General features: G+C 47.0%; 1 protein-coding gene and 1 long non-coding RNA gene across 4 annotated transcripts; one reads left to right on the top strand and one right to left on the bottom strand.

Annotated features, from left to right (window-relative positions):
• Positions 1-1852: 1852 nt before the first annotated feature.
• LOC116437320 lies at positions 1853-9582 on the bottom strand. Its single transcript, XR_004237249.1, has 3 exons — positions 9399-9582; positions 6208-6307; positions 1853-2112 (listed from the first exon to the last, which is right to left on the bottom strand). It is a non-coding gene; the product is annotated as an uncharacterized LOC116437320 (long non-coding RNA).
• An 893-nt stretch (positions 9583-10475) lies between these two features.
• MIS18A (MIS18 kinetochore protein A) lies at positions 10476-15195 on the top strand. 3 transcript variants are annotated; one of them, XR_004237245.1, is made up of 8 exons: positions 10476-10724; positions 10826-10892; positions 11521-11643; positions 12681-12774; positions 13500-13570; positions 14009-14654; positions 14765-14820; positions 15110-15195. XR_004237245.1 is itself a non-coding variant. In XM_032094964.1 (6 exons), the coding sequence occupies exons 1-6, from the start codon at positions 10514-10516 to the stop codon at positions 14040-14042; spliced, it is 600 nt and encodes a 199-aa protein (XP_031950855.1). In that variant the 5' UTR covers positions 10476-10513; the 3' UTR covers positions 14043-15195. The 3 variants fall into 3 exon arrangements, 1 of the variants encoding a protein (XP_031950855.1); XR_004237242.1 differs by having other exon boundaries at positions 14009-14820; XM_032094964.1 differs by having other exon boundaries at positions 14009-15195.
• The last annotated feature ends 1186 nt before the right edge of the window (positions 15196-16381 follow it).

Here is a 16381-nt window from a genome sequence, read left to right as displayed (position 1 = left end):
GACTGTGGCTCTTGGTGTAATGCACTGACACCTCATCAAACCCCTGGCAGACCCTGATCAAAGGTTTATTCAAGGAGCAGCCCAGACAAACCACTTCCGTTCCTTCCCTGATTTACACGGGCGCTGTGGTCTGCACAAGAACGCACCGCCAGCCTTGGGGAACAGCCGAGGGCGGCTGCTGCCACTTTCCGTGCTCCTCCCACCTGCGAGCGCAGAGCTCCGTCCCTGCGGATCTGGCTACAGGGAGGAGCTGGGTTGTTGTGACGAGTTCAGGATAGCGTCCCTGATGTTTGGCAAAGTGTTACCAACTTAGAAGGTTAAGGTAAGAAGGTTCTCATTGGGGTGGCTTGTCAAAAGTGGGTTACGCTGGAGAACAGAACAACGCAGACTCCGTGAAGGATATAAACACCAGAACTTGGAGAAGAAGGGCAAGTAGAAGTACAAAAAACCAGAGTTGATAAAGCCTTTTTCAGTGGAAAATAATCTTTAGACCATACCTCAACATTTCAGAGCAAAGCGCTGGAAACTGCCTTTAGATTATTCTCGCTTTAAAAACAAACAACCCCCCACCAACACCCAGGAATTTTGTTTGATGACCGTCCTCTGAATTCAGGGACACGTCAGATCCTTCGTACTGAGCAAGGAAACAGAGTTCTTTTGTGAAGCAACAAGTTCCTGGACTTTGTTCTTGAATCTGCGCCCCTCATGTGCCACGAGATCAAAGTGATCTTTTATCCTGTGAATTCACATTGGCCCAGGATATTTACTGACACTCCTCAGACACAGTTTCAGGGAGAGCAAATTGTGCTTCCCTGGTTTACCCCTCTTAGTGCGGACATCAGGGCCATCTCCTGGCCATTGCAGGCGCTGGCGGAGCAGCAGTAAAGGGAAAAAAAAAGTTTTGAAATCGAAGCTGTGAAGCCTGTCAGGAATTATTTGCTCCCCAATACCCGCATAGGATTTGATCTCCAAAGTACCGAGGAAAACTTTTATCATCTTTGACCTAAAAACTGTCTCTTGCATAGGACTTCTTTCTCCTCCTTAAAGTATAATCCAGCTAGAATTCTTCTCTTTTTTTTTTTTTTTTTTTTAACCAGTGTATTGCAAAACCAAAAATGCTTACAAGTTAATTAGTTACACATTCGTTCTCAGGCTTAAATACTTCGTGTTTACACCCCATAGAAAAGCACTGATAGCACCCAGAATTTTATTGTACCCCATAGCCCAATTTTATTGTACCCTCTGAGCTGCCCTCTACCCCTTCTTCTGAACCGGGCTCAGCTGAACCGAGCTGTGTTCAACCGATCCGAATCTCATGGAGCTCAGACGAATGGAGCTGAGCCGAGCTGAGCCGAGCACAGCTGAGTTCAGCCGCACAGAGCCGAGCCAGCGAAGTGAACCGAGTTAAGCTGAACCCACTCAAGCTCAGCCGAACCAAGCCGAATCTCACAAACTCAGCCGAACTGAGCCAGAGGAAGCGAGCTCAGCCGAATGGAGAAGAGCTCCGCTGAACCGAACCCAGCTCACACGAACACAGGCGAGCTCAGATGAACCTACTCGAACCAAACCGAGCTGGGTGACCTCAGACGAGCTCAGACGACCCCGGCCAAGCTCAGCCAAGCTGACCCGAGTTCGGCCGTACCCCGAAAAGCCCCGCTGAACTGAACCGAGCAGAACCGAGCTCAGCCGAGCCCCGCCGAACTGAAATTCAGCCGAACTTGCATTTCTTGATGTGTAAAGGGACAAGGACTCTGCTGAATCCCAGCACACGAGCGAGAACAGCAGCAAAAGCTCCACGTGAAGTTGATTTACCCCCTTGGAACCAGCCAACATCACAAAAGGCAAAGACACCGACAGATAAGCAATATTATTTATTTTCTTCCACCACTCCTTGGTGGCTTTATAAAAAATACATTAATGACACCTTGAACATGTCCCACAGCATTCCCAAACTTCGAACCGCTGGGATCGCACAGTGATTCCAACACATTCCAGTGGCAAGCGCTTCGCCCGGGGAGCTGCTCTGGCTGCTCTCGTGACCATTAATTAGCGCGAGCGCAGTCACTGCCTAATGAACTCCTGCCCGACCCTGCACTGCCGTTCGTAGCCGTGCTGAAAGGAATGAGAGGAGGTGTCTTTACAAACAAGACAGTCATAAAGCCAGATACCGCTGGGTGAGAGAACCGACCGAGAAGCGCCGAGTTCAGCCAAGGGGAGCCGGGCTCCGCTGATAGGACTCCCCGTCCCCCTCAAGATGGGACCTTCAGTCCAGCCCTTAACCCAGTTCTTGAGCTGGATTTTTAAAGAGGAAACTGGAAACTTTGCTATGACTTGCTCTGTACCAAGGGTGAAGGGAACTGCCACAGCTGCTCCTGGGAAAGAGAAGAGCGATAAGCTCTTCCAGTGATTGTGAATGGGTGTCACTGAGGGCAAGAACAAGAAGGATGTGAGATATTTGGGAGAGACTGCCTGATTCTGGGGTTGGGAAAAGACAAGACACAGCTCTAAGTGCTGGTGGGGAACTGAGCAAGGAAATGGGACAGACCTAAAAAGGAGCAGCTATGGATAGGGCAGGAGGAAACTTCTGGTGTACAAACCATAACAGCTAAAAGAGGTATGGTTCTGCCAGAAAAACAAACTAGTGGTGGGGTGGATGGAATGATAGGAGAACCGCAGGTTCCTGCCTCCTCCTCCCTGAGTCCTCTTCCCAGTTGCTTCCCAAGCTTCACCCTTAAAGAATAGCTGATGAGTCCAGGCCTAGAAGCAATTAGTTCCACATAACAGGGCTGAAGACAATATCTCATCTACTGCTGTATCCTTAGGGCTTCAAAGGTGGGGAGGAAAATTACAGTGGGGAGAAAAATGTAACCCAAAAGTGAGAACAGAAATGGAAAATTTTTGAAAAGCTGCCTTGATGTCCTGGAGCCATAGCTTCAGAGGGGAGAAAGAAGATGTCTTAGACTAAAAGCCAGTGTTTCAGTGGCTGACAAACCTAACAACACAAAATCCAAAAAGCAAGATAAAATAAATGGGATTAAAAAGAAAATAATTCTTTTTAATACTTGGGAGAAAGAAAAATAGAAACTTTATAACCTGAAATTTATATTTATTGCTAATGAAAGCTTAAAATATCTGTGCCTGAGAAGACTAACTCAACAGGGATTTTGCATAATGGTAATTCAAAAAGCAGAAACAGACCCCAAAAGTCTCACCAACAGGCCCAGCAGGTAGGCAGGTTTGGCATTTTCTTTATTGTGCTGCAGGTGTATTCAAGACATCTCTCCTCTTTGTTTGACAGAAGCAAGAAAAAAACTCTTACCAAAACAGGATGTTTCCTTTTCAGTCTATCAAGTAGCTACACACCACCAGCTAGCTATCCACATTTTAAAATCAGCTGGAGAACTTGCATCCCAGAGACCTGGGGACTGTCTGAGGGGAACTCTGGCCAGCTCTGTTAATTGTTAACCATCCCTGGAACAGCAGGGATGCTGGAGGAGGATGGAAGAGTTCCAGTGTCCCAGTAGCCAAAGAGACCAACCTGGTCAAGCCAGGTCACTCTTAGGCAGTGCTGTGAGTGATGTCCTTTTTTGAGGGAAGTGGGATTTGAAGGATAAAGGCAGCTACACATCTGTGATTTACAGTGAGGGTGGTCATGCACCACATCCAAATACTGAATGGGCTTTCTTACTGCAAGAGATCTGTCTGGAGCCAGCAGGGAGCCCAGGAGCCCAGGGGCCCTGAATTGAGCCTCTCCGAGAGCAAGAAACATGGATGAGGCATGAGACCTGCAGATCCAGCTCTCTGGGCATCCAGCTTGGGTTTTTCTCCAACATTACACTGTCTGGTAGGAAAGTGATAGCCAGAAGATTTGTGTTGTGCACGGCTATCAGGAATGCACAGCCTCCAGTGAAATGCATGGGACACCGGGAAGGAGCTCGCCCTGTCCTCCTTCCACTGTGTGAAGTTCCAGCCTTGGCCAGGAACTTTCTCCAGCCACAAACCCTTACTTTTCTGTATCGTTTTGGATGATGATGATGATGATGATGATGATGATTATTATTATTGAAGCAAATGTTAATGCTCTGGATCCCAGCAATGTGATCATCAGCTGCCTTGGCAGGCTAATGGGTTTGAAATCATTGGTCCCATGCTCCAGACCTTTTGTCTTATTTCTGTGGGATAGTGCAGTGCTGACAAAAGGGACTGGGACATGGATTCCTCACTGCAGGGCTTGCACAGGCATTGGCCTTCCCCCCTCTCCCGAACCCACCCATCAGACTTGGCACCCAGTTATTCGGTATTGCAGAGAAGTGTGTGGTGCAATCACATCATGGATTCAGGTCCACAACCTCTCAGTGTCTAAGGATTAAACTGTGGCATAAGTAAACAGAGTTGTCGCAAAGGCCTTTTGGAAGACACTTTGACAGTGACTTGTTTCTGTGCAGATGTGCAGGTAAGAACAAGGGACTCTGCTGTGGAGGGTGGTGTGCCCTTGCCAAGAGAGTAAACCCTTGGTGTTACACAGTGGGGGAAGAGATGAGTGTCATACGTAGCCAAAATTGCATCAACCCTGCATCAAAAGAGGTAGCAGGGGGGTTCTGCCAGGGGAGGGAGACTTCTGCCCCTCTCCCCTGCTCAGGTGGGACCCCACCTGAAGAGCTGCCCCAGCCCTGGGGTACAGCACAAGAAATATGCGGAGCTGTTGGAACAAGCCCAGAGGACAAGCCCAAGCTGCTCCCAGGGCTGGAGCCCCTCTGCTCTGGAGCCAGGCTGGGAGAGCTGGGGGTGCTCACCTGGAGAAGAGAAGGCTCCAGGGAGAGCTCAGAGCCCCTTCCAGGGCCTAAAGGGGCTCCAGGAGAGCTGGAGAGGGACATGGGATAAGGGGTGGAGGGACAGGATAGGGGGAATGGCTTCCACTGCCAGCGGGCAGGGATGGATGGGATATTGGGAAGGAATTCCTGGCTGGGAGGGTGGGGAGGCCCTGGCACAGGGTGCCCAGAGAAGCTGCCTCCTCTCACTGGGCGAGCTGGGAGAGAACACAGGGTCCTGCATGTCCCTGAGCTTGACAGAGATGGATGAGTACAGAAATGGTGAAGGTAAAAGTTCTCCAGCCTTGACCGGTGACATGAGCATGCATTTGTTGGGTGAGTTTATCAGAATTATCTTAAGAAAAGAGACATAAGGTTTCCATGCAGATATTGGATGACTGTCATGCCAAGGGTAGTGGGTGGTTGACACAGCAGAGAGGATGACAGGGCAGGGGGGTGCAAGTTTATACTTGTGGCTTCTTTCAGGCACTTCACTGGGTTTCGGTGCTGGAATTGGGAGAAGTGGAATTGAAGTGGGGGCTTAAAAAACACACAGAACTCAATCAAAAAGGATAAGTTTTGTGTGTGACTGGGTTTAATAGTTTCTTCAGTCCTAAAATTGTTTGCTTACAGTATGTTTTCAGCCTAGAAAAATTATAAGATAGGATGGTTTCAAAGCCTAAACAAACCTCATCGAATACTGGTTTTCATTAATGATTTCTGGGCACTCCAGAAAACATTTCTAGACTTGCCTTGTTCGCAATGGCTCCTTTGATGGTCAGAATTGAATACATCAGGCATAAATATGTGTATTTTTAAGCCAAGTATTTTGCTCAGTAACAGGATGAAATAGTGAAAAAACTTTAAAAATCAGTACTTTGTTTAAGTCTTCCAAACACTCTGAAATTTTCATGTATACAGACTTCTCCTGCCAGTTTTTTTGGAACAGTAAATTTGTGGGGACATGCCTCTGTTACCCTGCAATTTCATGTCCATTTCCATGTCTGTTGTGTTGTTAGTCTGCTTCCTGCTTTGTGGTTTATTTGGGTAAACTGCCTTTTAAAATTGTTTTTGTTACCTTCTGTGAGCATGCCAGAGGCCCTAGGGTGCCAATACATGAGAATATTAATGCTCCTTTTGACTTCTGTTTCCCTCTGCTTGTTTGTGACCTAATCCTGAATCTCTGCCCAACCTGCTGAGCTGAATTTTCTGCGTCCTGACCAGATAAGGAGGAGCAGTGGGTCAAGAGACACTCCAACCAAATACTGACAGAGAAAGTATACCTTTGTGCAGTTATAAACGTTGTATGTCGTTGCTGGATCACCCAAGGCAGTGAATGTTCCATGCAGGTTAGTTTTTCACACCAGTATCTACTTACTTTATCTCTGGTTGTACTTACTTTGCTGGGATTGATCCAGAGCAGGACATACACAGTAAAATAAGGAAAAGAAACATCACAAATGCAGCAAGGCCGACCCAAAAGGCAATGACGATGGAGTCTGTGGACACAGCACAGTAATTCTGTCACTGCTACCATGGCAAAAATAAAACACAGCAAGATGATTTATCATCTCTAATAGAGGTGTGCCATTTGATTCACTCAGTTTCTCCTTTTAGAGAGAGAGGACTCTAAGTGCCAATTTGTTAAAGGTCTCGGGAGCCTCCTAATAGTTAATGGTAACAGGAATGAGGGAGGGGTTGGGAAAAGCCTCTAGAGAGTGTTCTGGTGACTAGAACTGTGCAGATATTTGAATATGGTTCCTTTGACACAACCACAGTGCAGGAAGCAGTGTGGTGCTCAAGCCTGAGCTGTTACTGCCAAATCCTGCAGGATCTTTAAGGAGAGGCCCTCAGGGAGGGAATTCCAGCCTTGAAAGCATTTTATACCAAGAGAAATAGCAAGGGAAGTTTGTTGCAAAGTGCCTGTGACTCTCCCAGGACATCAGTGCAGTGGAAGAGAATGTGCCCCTTGCCCTGTTCAGCTGCAGTGCCTCTGCAACCACCATAAAATACTGCAAGACGCTGCCTGCTTTACCAGGAGCAAATGGTTTATTTAAGGAACGAGAGGATTCCCAGTGCCAAAGTGTGGCCACAGTTGGTTTAGTGGGAGTGTGAGGTGGCTGGGGGAGCAAAGGGAGCTGCTCTTTCATGAAGGCTACAGTGCTGTGCCAATTATTGCCTGAGCCGTGGGCTCACTGAGGGAGGGGATGAATCCACTCCTGCCCCCACAGCACATTTGGCCACTGTTTCAAAAATGCTCCTTCCTGGGATCTCTGTGGTGGTGGTGGTGGCCTTGGGAAGTCTGGGTGCTCTGCCCTGGATTCACAGCCGGCGACTCACTTCAGAGGAGGTGAAAAAGAAGGGTCACTGACTCCAGAGACAAATATTGACCAAGATAAAATAAATCTTCCCTCTGAAAGGACAGAAACATTGTGTTCTTTGAAACAAGTCCAGTATGTTTGATTGTTTCTTTGTGAAAAAGTTCAGTATGTGTCGGCATCAAAGCCACAAAGAGATTAAGGGAATTAGCCCAGCTCCTTTTAAACACAAAACTAGAGCTGGTCCAGCTGCACCCTTATCAAAAACCTGACTTTTGGCTGTGCTACTGAGAAATATCAATGGGGAGAGGCAGCTTATTTTATTCTTCCTCTGTTAATGAAAGTTTCAATGAGCTTTAGTTCAGAAGATGCTAAATTAGCACATGAAGCCTGATGCTCTGACCCACTCTTCCCAAACTTATTATGGGAAAAAGCAACAGGGTGCTACTGGCCAACCACAGCTCCAAAAAGCAAGCTCGTGGCCCAGGGACATTTTGAAAAGCCCAAAGTTTTGAAAGGTTCCAAGCCACTGGGACAGAAATTAAGAGTTTGGATTTATGGCATTCCCTATTAGAGCTATTTTGGCTTCATCTTTTAAAAACAGTTTTTAATACATTTCATGGAATTCACTGAAGCTAAATAAATTGGCTCCAGGTCTCAGGTGGAGCTTGAACCAAAATTTCCTGGGTCTAAATTCCACAATTAGGATTTTTTTTTTTTTAACTGGAATAACATATTTTACCAATCTATAAAAAGCTTTCCTATTGCTAAATTTTACCATCACTTTTTGTGCATGTGTGTGTGCATGTGTTTAAATAGCTTAGCTAAGCAGTTTGGAGTTCCGTGGTGGAATTTAGGGGGTAATAATCTGCCCTAACTTTAAAATAAAGAGAATCAGAGGAGCTGCTCATAACCTGCCTGGTCCCAGCAGCACCAAATGTTGCTCTATAGCATTAGAGAGCAAGATTTTCTACATGGAAGGCTGTGGATATTCACACCACTTTCTTTAAGATGTGGTGCTCCAAGTTTGGAGGCAATAAACCTTTGACTGATCTGAATGCACAGAAAAGCTTTTCTAGAGGTGGTGCAGACTACATTTCTGCTCCCTTTTCCTATTGCTGTCCAAGCAAGCGAAGCACAAGCAGCTCCTAACACAGAAGAGTTCAACCTTCACCATCAGAAAGGCATTGTTAATGAGAAAGACATGAAGATATTCTGAAAGGCCATCACATTTTCCTGTATTATATAATAATTTCACTGCAATAACCTTGGGAAAAACAATTTTAATCTCTGAAACCGCATCTGAACAGTTGCAGCCATCTTCAGTAAACTAAACAGCAATGAGTAAGGCCCGTAACTTTGTTAATTAACTGAAGATACAACCACAGGTAGAGGCTTGACAGAAATCAAGGGAAAACACTGCCTGGAGCATAAGTGACTCCAACACACCCTACCTGCTCTTCCTTGGTCTTTGTCAGTCCATCCACTGCCCTCAGTTAATTTACTGTGACATAACTTGTCATTTTATCTTAGCAAAACCTAACCAGTGCAGTTACATTAGAAAACCCCAAATTATTTCCCACTATAAGTACCCATAAAAAGACACTGCTGTTCCACTGTGCAAAGCCAGGTGTGAAATGGAACAAGCTATTGCAAGGCGAGTTGGGTGAATGCTACTTCATATCCTTTGAAAATAAACTGCAAAGCCCGGCAGAATCAGTTTCCACAGGAGTAAAACATTTTCACAATAAGGGATATTATTACTTTATTAGTTCAGCAGCGCTAAATCAAAGGAGGAAAGGTAAAAAAATATGTTTGCAGCTTGTTGTTCCTGGCTGGTGGAAACATATATTTCCTTTACTAAAGCTCTGCATGTTTACCAGTTGCAATGTCAGCCTTATCCCAAGATGAAAACATAGTATTTTTATGAAAACCTCTGCTCTTTCAGCAAACGTGGTGACAATAGCACACAGGTAACTAGCACTCCACACTACAGATTTGCAAGTCATCAACTTTCCCCTTAGCAAATGACTCAATAAAAATCTATCCTTCTAAAGAAGAGTTAGTGTCAGCAGTCTTATAGCTTCAAATACTGTAAGACAAAGCCCAGAGTTAGTGTGTTAGTAATTAGCCATCCTGAAGGCAGACACCCATTCACACAATCACGCACTGGCATGGACTCTACTGCAAGGAAACAAAACCAGGTCAGTGACACAAGCTATGCAACATTTTCCCTGTGCTAGATTAGCACCTACTACTCCACAATACTTACATTTATTAACCTTCAACTTGCTTCCATCTACTGGAATTGGATCTATGTAATCCCAGTAATATTCATAAGACCAGAAATACTCAGAGGAGTTTGTTCTGTTAGCCATGTCAGTGGTGCCTTTTAAGCCAGCTCAGAACTCCGACCCACTCCTGTGCTTCATTGTACTTCAGCGCCCTCAGAAAGAGAATTGCACAACTGATGTCTGTGCCAATCACTCCGGGGTCCCGCAGCTCAAGGACTGCCTTGGGACTGAAACCATCTAGCAGCAATGAGTATTAGTGTACGGCAGAGATGTAAAAGCAGCCCTGAAAATGCAATGCTTGCTTCCTGCTGGACACTCATGTTATTCCTCAGCATGTTTTAAACTGAGATGGGTGCCATGTAACCTAGGGATAGGGTGGACAAGTGCCAGCTGGGTCACAAACGCTGCCCTCAGAGCAGTGCACTGGTCCTGGGAGCTCCTGAGCACAGCTAGGCTGAAAGACATCCCTGAATGTATCTTGATGGAAAGGGCTGGGGTCTGGAGGGGCCACACAAGGGGTGGCTGAGGGCACTTGACCTATTCAGCCTGGAGGAGACTGAGGTCAGAGCTCACCGGGGGCTGCAGCTCCTCCCGAGGGGCAGCTCCGTTCTCTGCTCCCTGGGACAGGATCCAGCGAACGGCTGGAGCCGTGTCTGGAGGCGTTTATGTTGGATATCAGGTTTATGTTGGATATCAGCACCCCAGAGGGTGCTGGGCACTGCCCAAGCTCCCCAGGGAATGGGCACAGCCCTGCAGAGCTCCAGGAGCGTTTGGACCCCGCTGCCAGGGATGCCCAGGGTGGGATTGTTGGGGTGTCAGGGGTGCGGGGCCAGGAGTTGGACTGGATGATTCTTGTGGGGCCCCTCCAACTCAGGAGAGTCTCTGAATTAGGTGAGACTTGATAAAACGCTTCATATACAAATAATGTACGGGGGTGACCGCACCCTCCGCCCTGTCTCGCTGACGCGCCACAGCCGCAGCGCCCCGCGGGCGGAGCGGGCCGGGCCGCGGGCGGCCCTGGGCGGGCGGGCGGTTCCGGGGCGGTGCCCGGCGTCACTGCCGGTCCCTCGGCCCGGCGGGCGGGCGGGACGCGATGGCGCTGTGCGCGGAGCTGGAGTGCTCGCTGTCGCTGCTGGAGCCGGGCGGCGGCCGGGCCGAGCAGCAGCAAGAGCAGCAGCAAGAAGGGCAGGCGGGCGCGGCCCCCATGCCCATGGTGTTCATGTGCTCCGGCTGCAGGCGGCCCGTGGGCGACACGTCGAGCTGGGTGTTCAATGACGAGGAGGGCGGCTGCATCCTGCTGCGCAGTGAGTGCCGGCCCTGCCACCCCGGCGCGCCCCCGCGGTCGCTGCCCGCATCCCTCCACCCCTCCTTCCTTCCTTCCTTCCTTCCTTCCCTCCCGCTGCAGGTGCGGCCGCCAGCGTCGCCGTGGACCCGGAGCGGAAGGTCTCCAAGCTCCCCGGCGAGTGCGGATGGTGAGGGCCGGTCCCGGCTGAGCGCAGTCCCGGGGGAGTCGGGGGTTCCCGGGGGAGGCGCTGAGGACAGGCCCGGTAAAGGGCCCGCGGTGCTCGTGTGCCCCCCAGAGCCCCTGGAACGCTTATCTGGGGTGGTCTGCACAAGGTGCTTGAGGGACTTCTCACAAGGACATGTCATGATAGACAGGGGGAATGGCCTTAGGATGAAGGAAGGCTGGTTTAGATGAAATATTAGGAAGAAGTTTTTCCCTGTGAGGGTGGGGAAGCCCTGGCACAGGGTGCCCAGAGAAGCTGTGGCTGCCCCTGGATCCCTGGAAGTGCCCAAGGCTGAGTTGGACCGGGCTTGGAGCAAGCTGGGCTAGTGGAAGTGTCCCTGCCCATGGCAAGGGGTGGAACGGGATGAACTTTAAGGTCCTTTCCTCAGTGTAGTGACTCTATTGGTCTTGCTGAGGTCAGCCCGAGGAGCTGTTGCAAATTCAGGTTGAAAGATGAGTGCTCGTAATTTACACTGTGTAAAGCAAGAATGAATGCTCTAAAAAATTCTAATGCATGAATTTTTTTAGCAAAGGGATGGCGAGAGGTGCTTCCTTTTATTTTCTCCTGAATAAATGTTATTTCTTGCTTACAGCATGGTAGAAACCTTATTCTGCTCTGGCTGCTCAAGGACACTTGGCAGCATCTACAGGTGCACCTCAAGGCATCTCGACTACAAGAGAGATTTGTTCTGTTTCAGTATTGACTCTGTTGAAAGGTAAATGCAGAATGTTTATGGATCAGCCTACCAGCTCCACTCATCAGGCATCACACTGAGGGTGCTCCTGTTATATCTCTGAGAAGTCTAGAGGTAGCTGTTTCTGCTGCTCTGTCCCAGAGCTGCTTTCTGCATTGCTGCTGTTGGCATCATAGTGCTCAATTGTGAGGAACATCACCTGTGTTAGGCAAATCCTAGAAAAAAACAAAAAAAAAATACCAGGTTTGCCTTTTGTATGAGATGTTGCATTCCAGCCAAGAAAATATCACCAGGTACATAGCACAGGGTGGTTCCTTCTCATTTGATCAGAAGAGGACACAAACCAAGCACCAAATAGGCCTGGCTGGAGCCTGGTAGGGGTCAGCATTATCAGCAGGAAGCATGGCCAGAGGGGCTCAGAACTTGGGGTGGGTCTGACCTGTACTGGCCACATCTGCTTTGTCCTTGCAAAGGCAAATCTGACAGCTGAGTGTGTGCTTGAGACTCTCGCTCAGCCATCTTAAAATCTGTCTAGGAAATGAAGGTGTGCATGGGTTTTGTTGGTTTATAGCACCTAAAAGTGGTCTTAAAGTATTCTTTAATAACTATATCCTGATTTAAGGCTCCATGCCAGAGTTCTTTTATGCAAGCATTGTTCTAATAGACAGTGATTGTTCATCTGGCCTAGTTTTAATGTCTCTGTTTTTTTCTGAAGTTCCCATTTGTTTCGCTGTATTGCTGTGGATGTTCACCCTTGTACTCTGGACAGTGGTTTTGTTTTGTTTTTTTTTCATTCCACAGCCATGATACTTTGTTTTTTCCATGGCAGTAAAATTCTCTAAAGCACTGACCTGGCCACAGAATGGCAGCACTTTCCTGGGCAGTAATGCCACTTCTCCCAGCCAGCGCTGCTGTCCTGTTCTCGGTGTCTGTGCAATTTTCCACTGTATCCTGTAGCTCTGGAATCCACAGCTGTCTCTCAGGGTTCTGGAGGAGTGCTGTATTTGGATTTTTGGCTTCAGAGTGGGAAGTGCATGATCTAAACTGTGGAATCTCAGCTATATTCTAGGAACCCCGGAAAAGCAAGCTGTTCTTGATGAGGAACCTCTTACTCTTGAAAGTCGAGCTGTCTTGCAAGAGGTGCTGCAAAGGGTAAGATTGAACCTTTTACCATTCTTTGTTTAAATCACCTCTGTGAAGTCTTAAGATGCTTCAGTGGTTTCTGCAGAACAGTTTATTTCACCCAGAGCAATTCAGTGCATTGTAACATGTACTGGACTGCTTCATGCCATTGATATCTTGTGTTATGCAAGATTTTCAGCAACTTGTCCTTCAATTTTTGTGGTAATTAGCATTTTCTGTTTATCAAGCACAGCATTAGGTTCCTATTCACGTCTCAGTAATTTGATATGTTGTTTCTAATTAGTTCTGATTCACTTCTCCAGATCTTCACTTAATTTTTGGTCATCTCTCTTCTGCCCTTTGTGCAAATGGACTTAATGCTTTTGCTGTAACTTCGTATTGTAATATTACATCATAAATCAAGTTGATGTTTTACTGTACTAAAATCTTGTGACTGCAGGTAGGGAGAGTTAGGAGCAAATATTGTAAGGAATTTGACTGTGGAAGCTGAAGGTTGTACAGCAAAAGCTGAGTGTGTGCCTCTGACACTTACCAAGGCTGGAAAAAGTTACAGACTGTGGACAGTGAATGTTAGAGTTGGGTGACCTTTCAAAGTGTGAAAGTAGCAGGAAAAGAATCAAATCAAAAGAATTGGTGGTTTGAGATCAGGTTCGAGCCCTTTCTGGCATCCACACTTGCTCTTTATATTGTCAGATTCTGTGTGTGACCCAGCACCTTTCCCTGCTTGGTTGCAGGTAGATACCATATTCAAAGCTCTGGAGACAAGACTGACCACTATTGAGTCCCGTGTGGCTGCTCTGCATAGGCAGGTCTGACAGCAGATACATGGTGAGCTGCAGGAGAATGGTGAACATGAGACTTGTGCCAGTAATCCTGTGGGAGCATGGCAGAGACTGTCCAAGAGCAGAGAGCTCTGGGTGCCTGTGCTGCAGGGAAGCAGTGCTGACCGAGGCTGCGTCCCAGCCAAGGAGTTCCTCTTTGTCTCTTAAGAGACAAAAAAAAAAACCCAGGTTTTTTCTTAATAAAGACTTCTGATCAGCCCATCTGTAGACTTCTGGTTTAATGTAAATATTTATTTAAATTTCTGCCTCTGAAAGCAAAGCATTTATCTCCTGGCTTCCCTGCTATTCAGTATCTACTGAACTGGGTGTGCATTTTGCTAAGCTAATAAAAAACCTCTGTGTGATTCTGTAGTGTCCAAAGGAACAACATTAAGTCATTTTTCTTTTTCTTGTCTCCACAGCCTTAGCTTCACTCATGCTCAAAGACAGGAATGACTCAATAACTATATGGGGTGGTTTGTTTGTTTGGTGGGGGTTATTTTGCAAGGTCAGGGCTAAAATATGATGTAAAAAGGGGCTTTTTTTTCAGCATTAGATACAATTCTTTTGCACGAGGTGTTGAAGGTCAGCTGTTTTACAGCTTCAAAAGGAGGAAGCCAAACCAGGCTGGTGGTGGCTTTAAGCAAGGCTTGGTATAAGTTTGAGCAATTTATTCAGCAGTTTTTTTGTGTTAATGCAGATACTTCAGTTGTGTTTGTTTTCTGTGCATTTGGCTAATTGTCAGTGTTTCTCACACAGTATGACTGTCCCACCTCGTGTTTTTCAATAAAAGCAAGCACTTGTAGTATAAAGCAAGAATAATCTCAAAAAGTGTTTTGTGTTTTGTTTTGCTTTATTTATTTATTTTGTTACCCAGTACTGCTTAATTTTACTACTGTGAGTTGTTAAGTTTTCTCCAAAAACTCAGAATTAATTTCCCCATTCTGCCTCATTGGTAGGCTCTGTTTCTCTTAGAAAAGCTTCTACCCTCCACCTTCACTGCCCTGTTTTGAAGCAGTGCTCCAGCTTAGCCTGTAGTGATGGGTCTTCTATCCTTTTGCTGTTCAGGTGACTAAAACCTTTTGTTATTGACATACCTGCCAGAGGAGCTTACATTACTCCAGTGTAATTTGTGAGGCAGTTTCTGCTCTAACAAGTTTTTGAATGCTGCTCAACAGCAGAAGACCTCATTCTGGATGTCTGAAGAGAGACATGAAGTATCCTTTAGCTGAAGGTTGGTTCATGTTCGAAGTGGGAGGTTGAATAACCCAATGTTTATCAAGCTGGAGGTGGTGTCTAAGTGGGTCCTTGTCTTTGATAAACTATGAAATACATGGTTTAACTCTACATTTGATAGAAAGGACTAGATTTGCTGGTGACAGGCAGCACATCTAGTTTGAAATGTGCACATGGAGGGCAGCAAACTGTGGTTCAGAGCTGGCTCCCTGAAGAGACTCAGCAGCTGAGTCCTTCTGACACTTGTGGTGCATTTCTAACATCTCTGTTCCATGTCCCTGATACAGCTGCTGTGTCCAGAGAAAACTACGTGCACACATGTGAGAAATGGTTGCTTTTCTCCAGGCAAGCATCTGAATTTCAGGAACTTGAACAAAAAAACGTCCTGACCCACCTGGAATGATTTGGGTCTCAGGAGGCATCTGGGAGCCTCCTGTTGTGTTCTGGGTGGGGCTGTGGCTATAAAAGGGGTAAAGGACATGGGGAGAAGGGGGGGCGGGTAGAGAAGCAATGACTTGGGCCAGTGACACCATGTCCATGGCAGGTCCAGCCTGTGCTTCAATTTAGTGCTACTCTGAGCCCTCAGTCTGCAGGGAAAGGAACCTTTGGGGAAGCTCTTACAGCTCTAATTAATGCTTTGTGATGATTTTTCTGGAAGTAGGCTGTCCATTCTGACCCATTTTCTTCCCTCTCCCTGTCAGATTGTACCTGCTGAAAGGCTGAGGTGAGACCAGGGTCTGTAAAATCTCTGATTGTCTGTGCCTTCCTGAGGCTGAAGCCATGTTTGCTGCCAATGACAACCTAATGGGAGATGCTAAAGACTGAAAACTTCGGGTTTTTTCCCCCTGAATCCCAAGGCTTTCTCAGCAGCTGTGTCCTGTACATCTTTTAAAGGAGTTTCTGGGTTTAGAAAGGTTTTTACATTCTGCAATATTTATCTGTAACTGAATTTAAAAGAATAATACTGTATCAATGTGGTGTTAATTAGTTTGTCGGAGTTGGTTAATTAAAACAAATCATTGATAAGGGGTTTGAGCAGCCCTTGGTTGGAGCTGGCAGCTCTTATTTAATTTCTCTTCATTCCTTTAATTTCTTTCAATTAGTTCTTAAGCCATTACTGCAATTAGCATATACAATAAGGAGAACAGCATTTCTGCCCTGCTGAACTGGGAAATCTAAGCCCAATTCCTTGGAGAAACTGAGGCAGGGGACTGGGAGCTGAGCGTCTGGCTGGGTTTTGACAGTGGGAATTCAGTGAGGAAAAAAGAGGAGAGATCCCCAAAAAGTGGCTAAGGCCAGCTGTGCTGGCTTTGGGTGCTCCCACCCCAAAAAATACTCCTGGTTAAAGGGCACTTGAAGAAGCAATGGGATGTGTTGGGGGGCCTGTGCTGGGACCTCCAAAACCTGGTCAGGGATGCTGGGAAGTGTCAGCTCCGCAGGAACACTCCAGAGGGGCTGTGCTGGGACCCCTCAAATTCCATCCAGAGATGCTGGGCACTGCTGGACCTTTGGGATGCTACTGGGAGGCTCCACTGCCTGAGCCAGAGCTTTCCCGTTCT

This window comes from Corvus moneduloides, chromosome 2, assembly GCF_009650955.1.
Source record: "Corvus moneduloides isolate bCorMon1 chromosome 2, bCorMon1.pri, whole genome shotgun sequence".
Classification (NCBI taxonomy): domain Eukaryota; kingdom Metazoa; phylum Chordata; class Aves; order Passeriformes; family Corvidae; genus Corvus; species Corvus moneduloides.
Note: the sequence above shows the minus strand (reverse complement) of the source record. Positions and strands in the feature narration are given on the sequence as shown.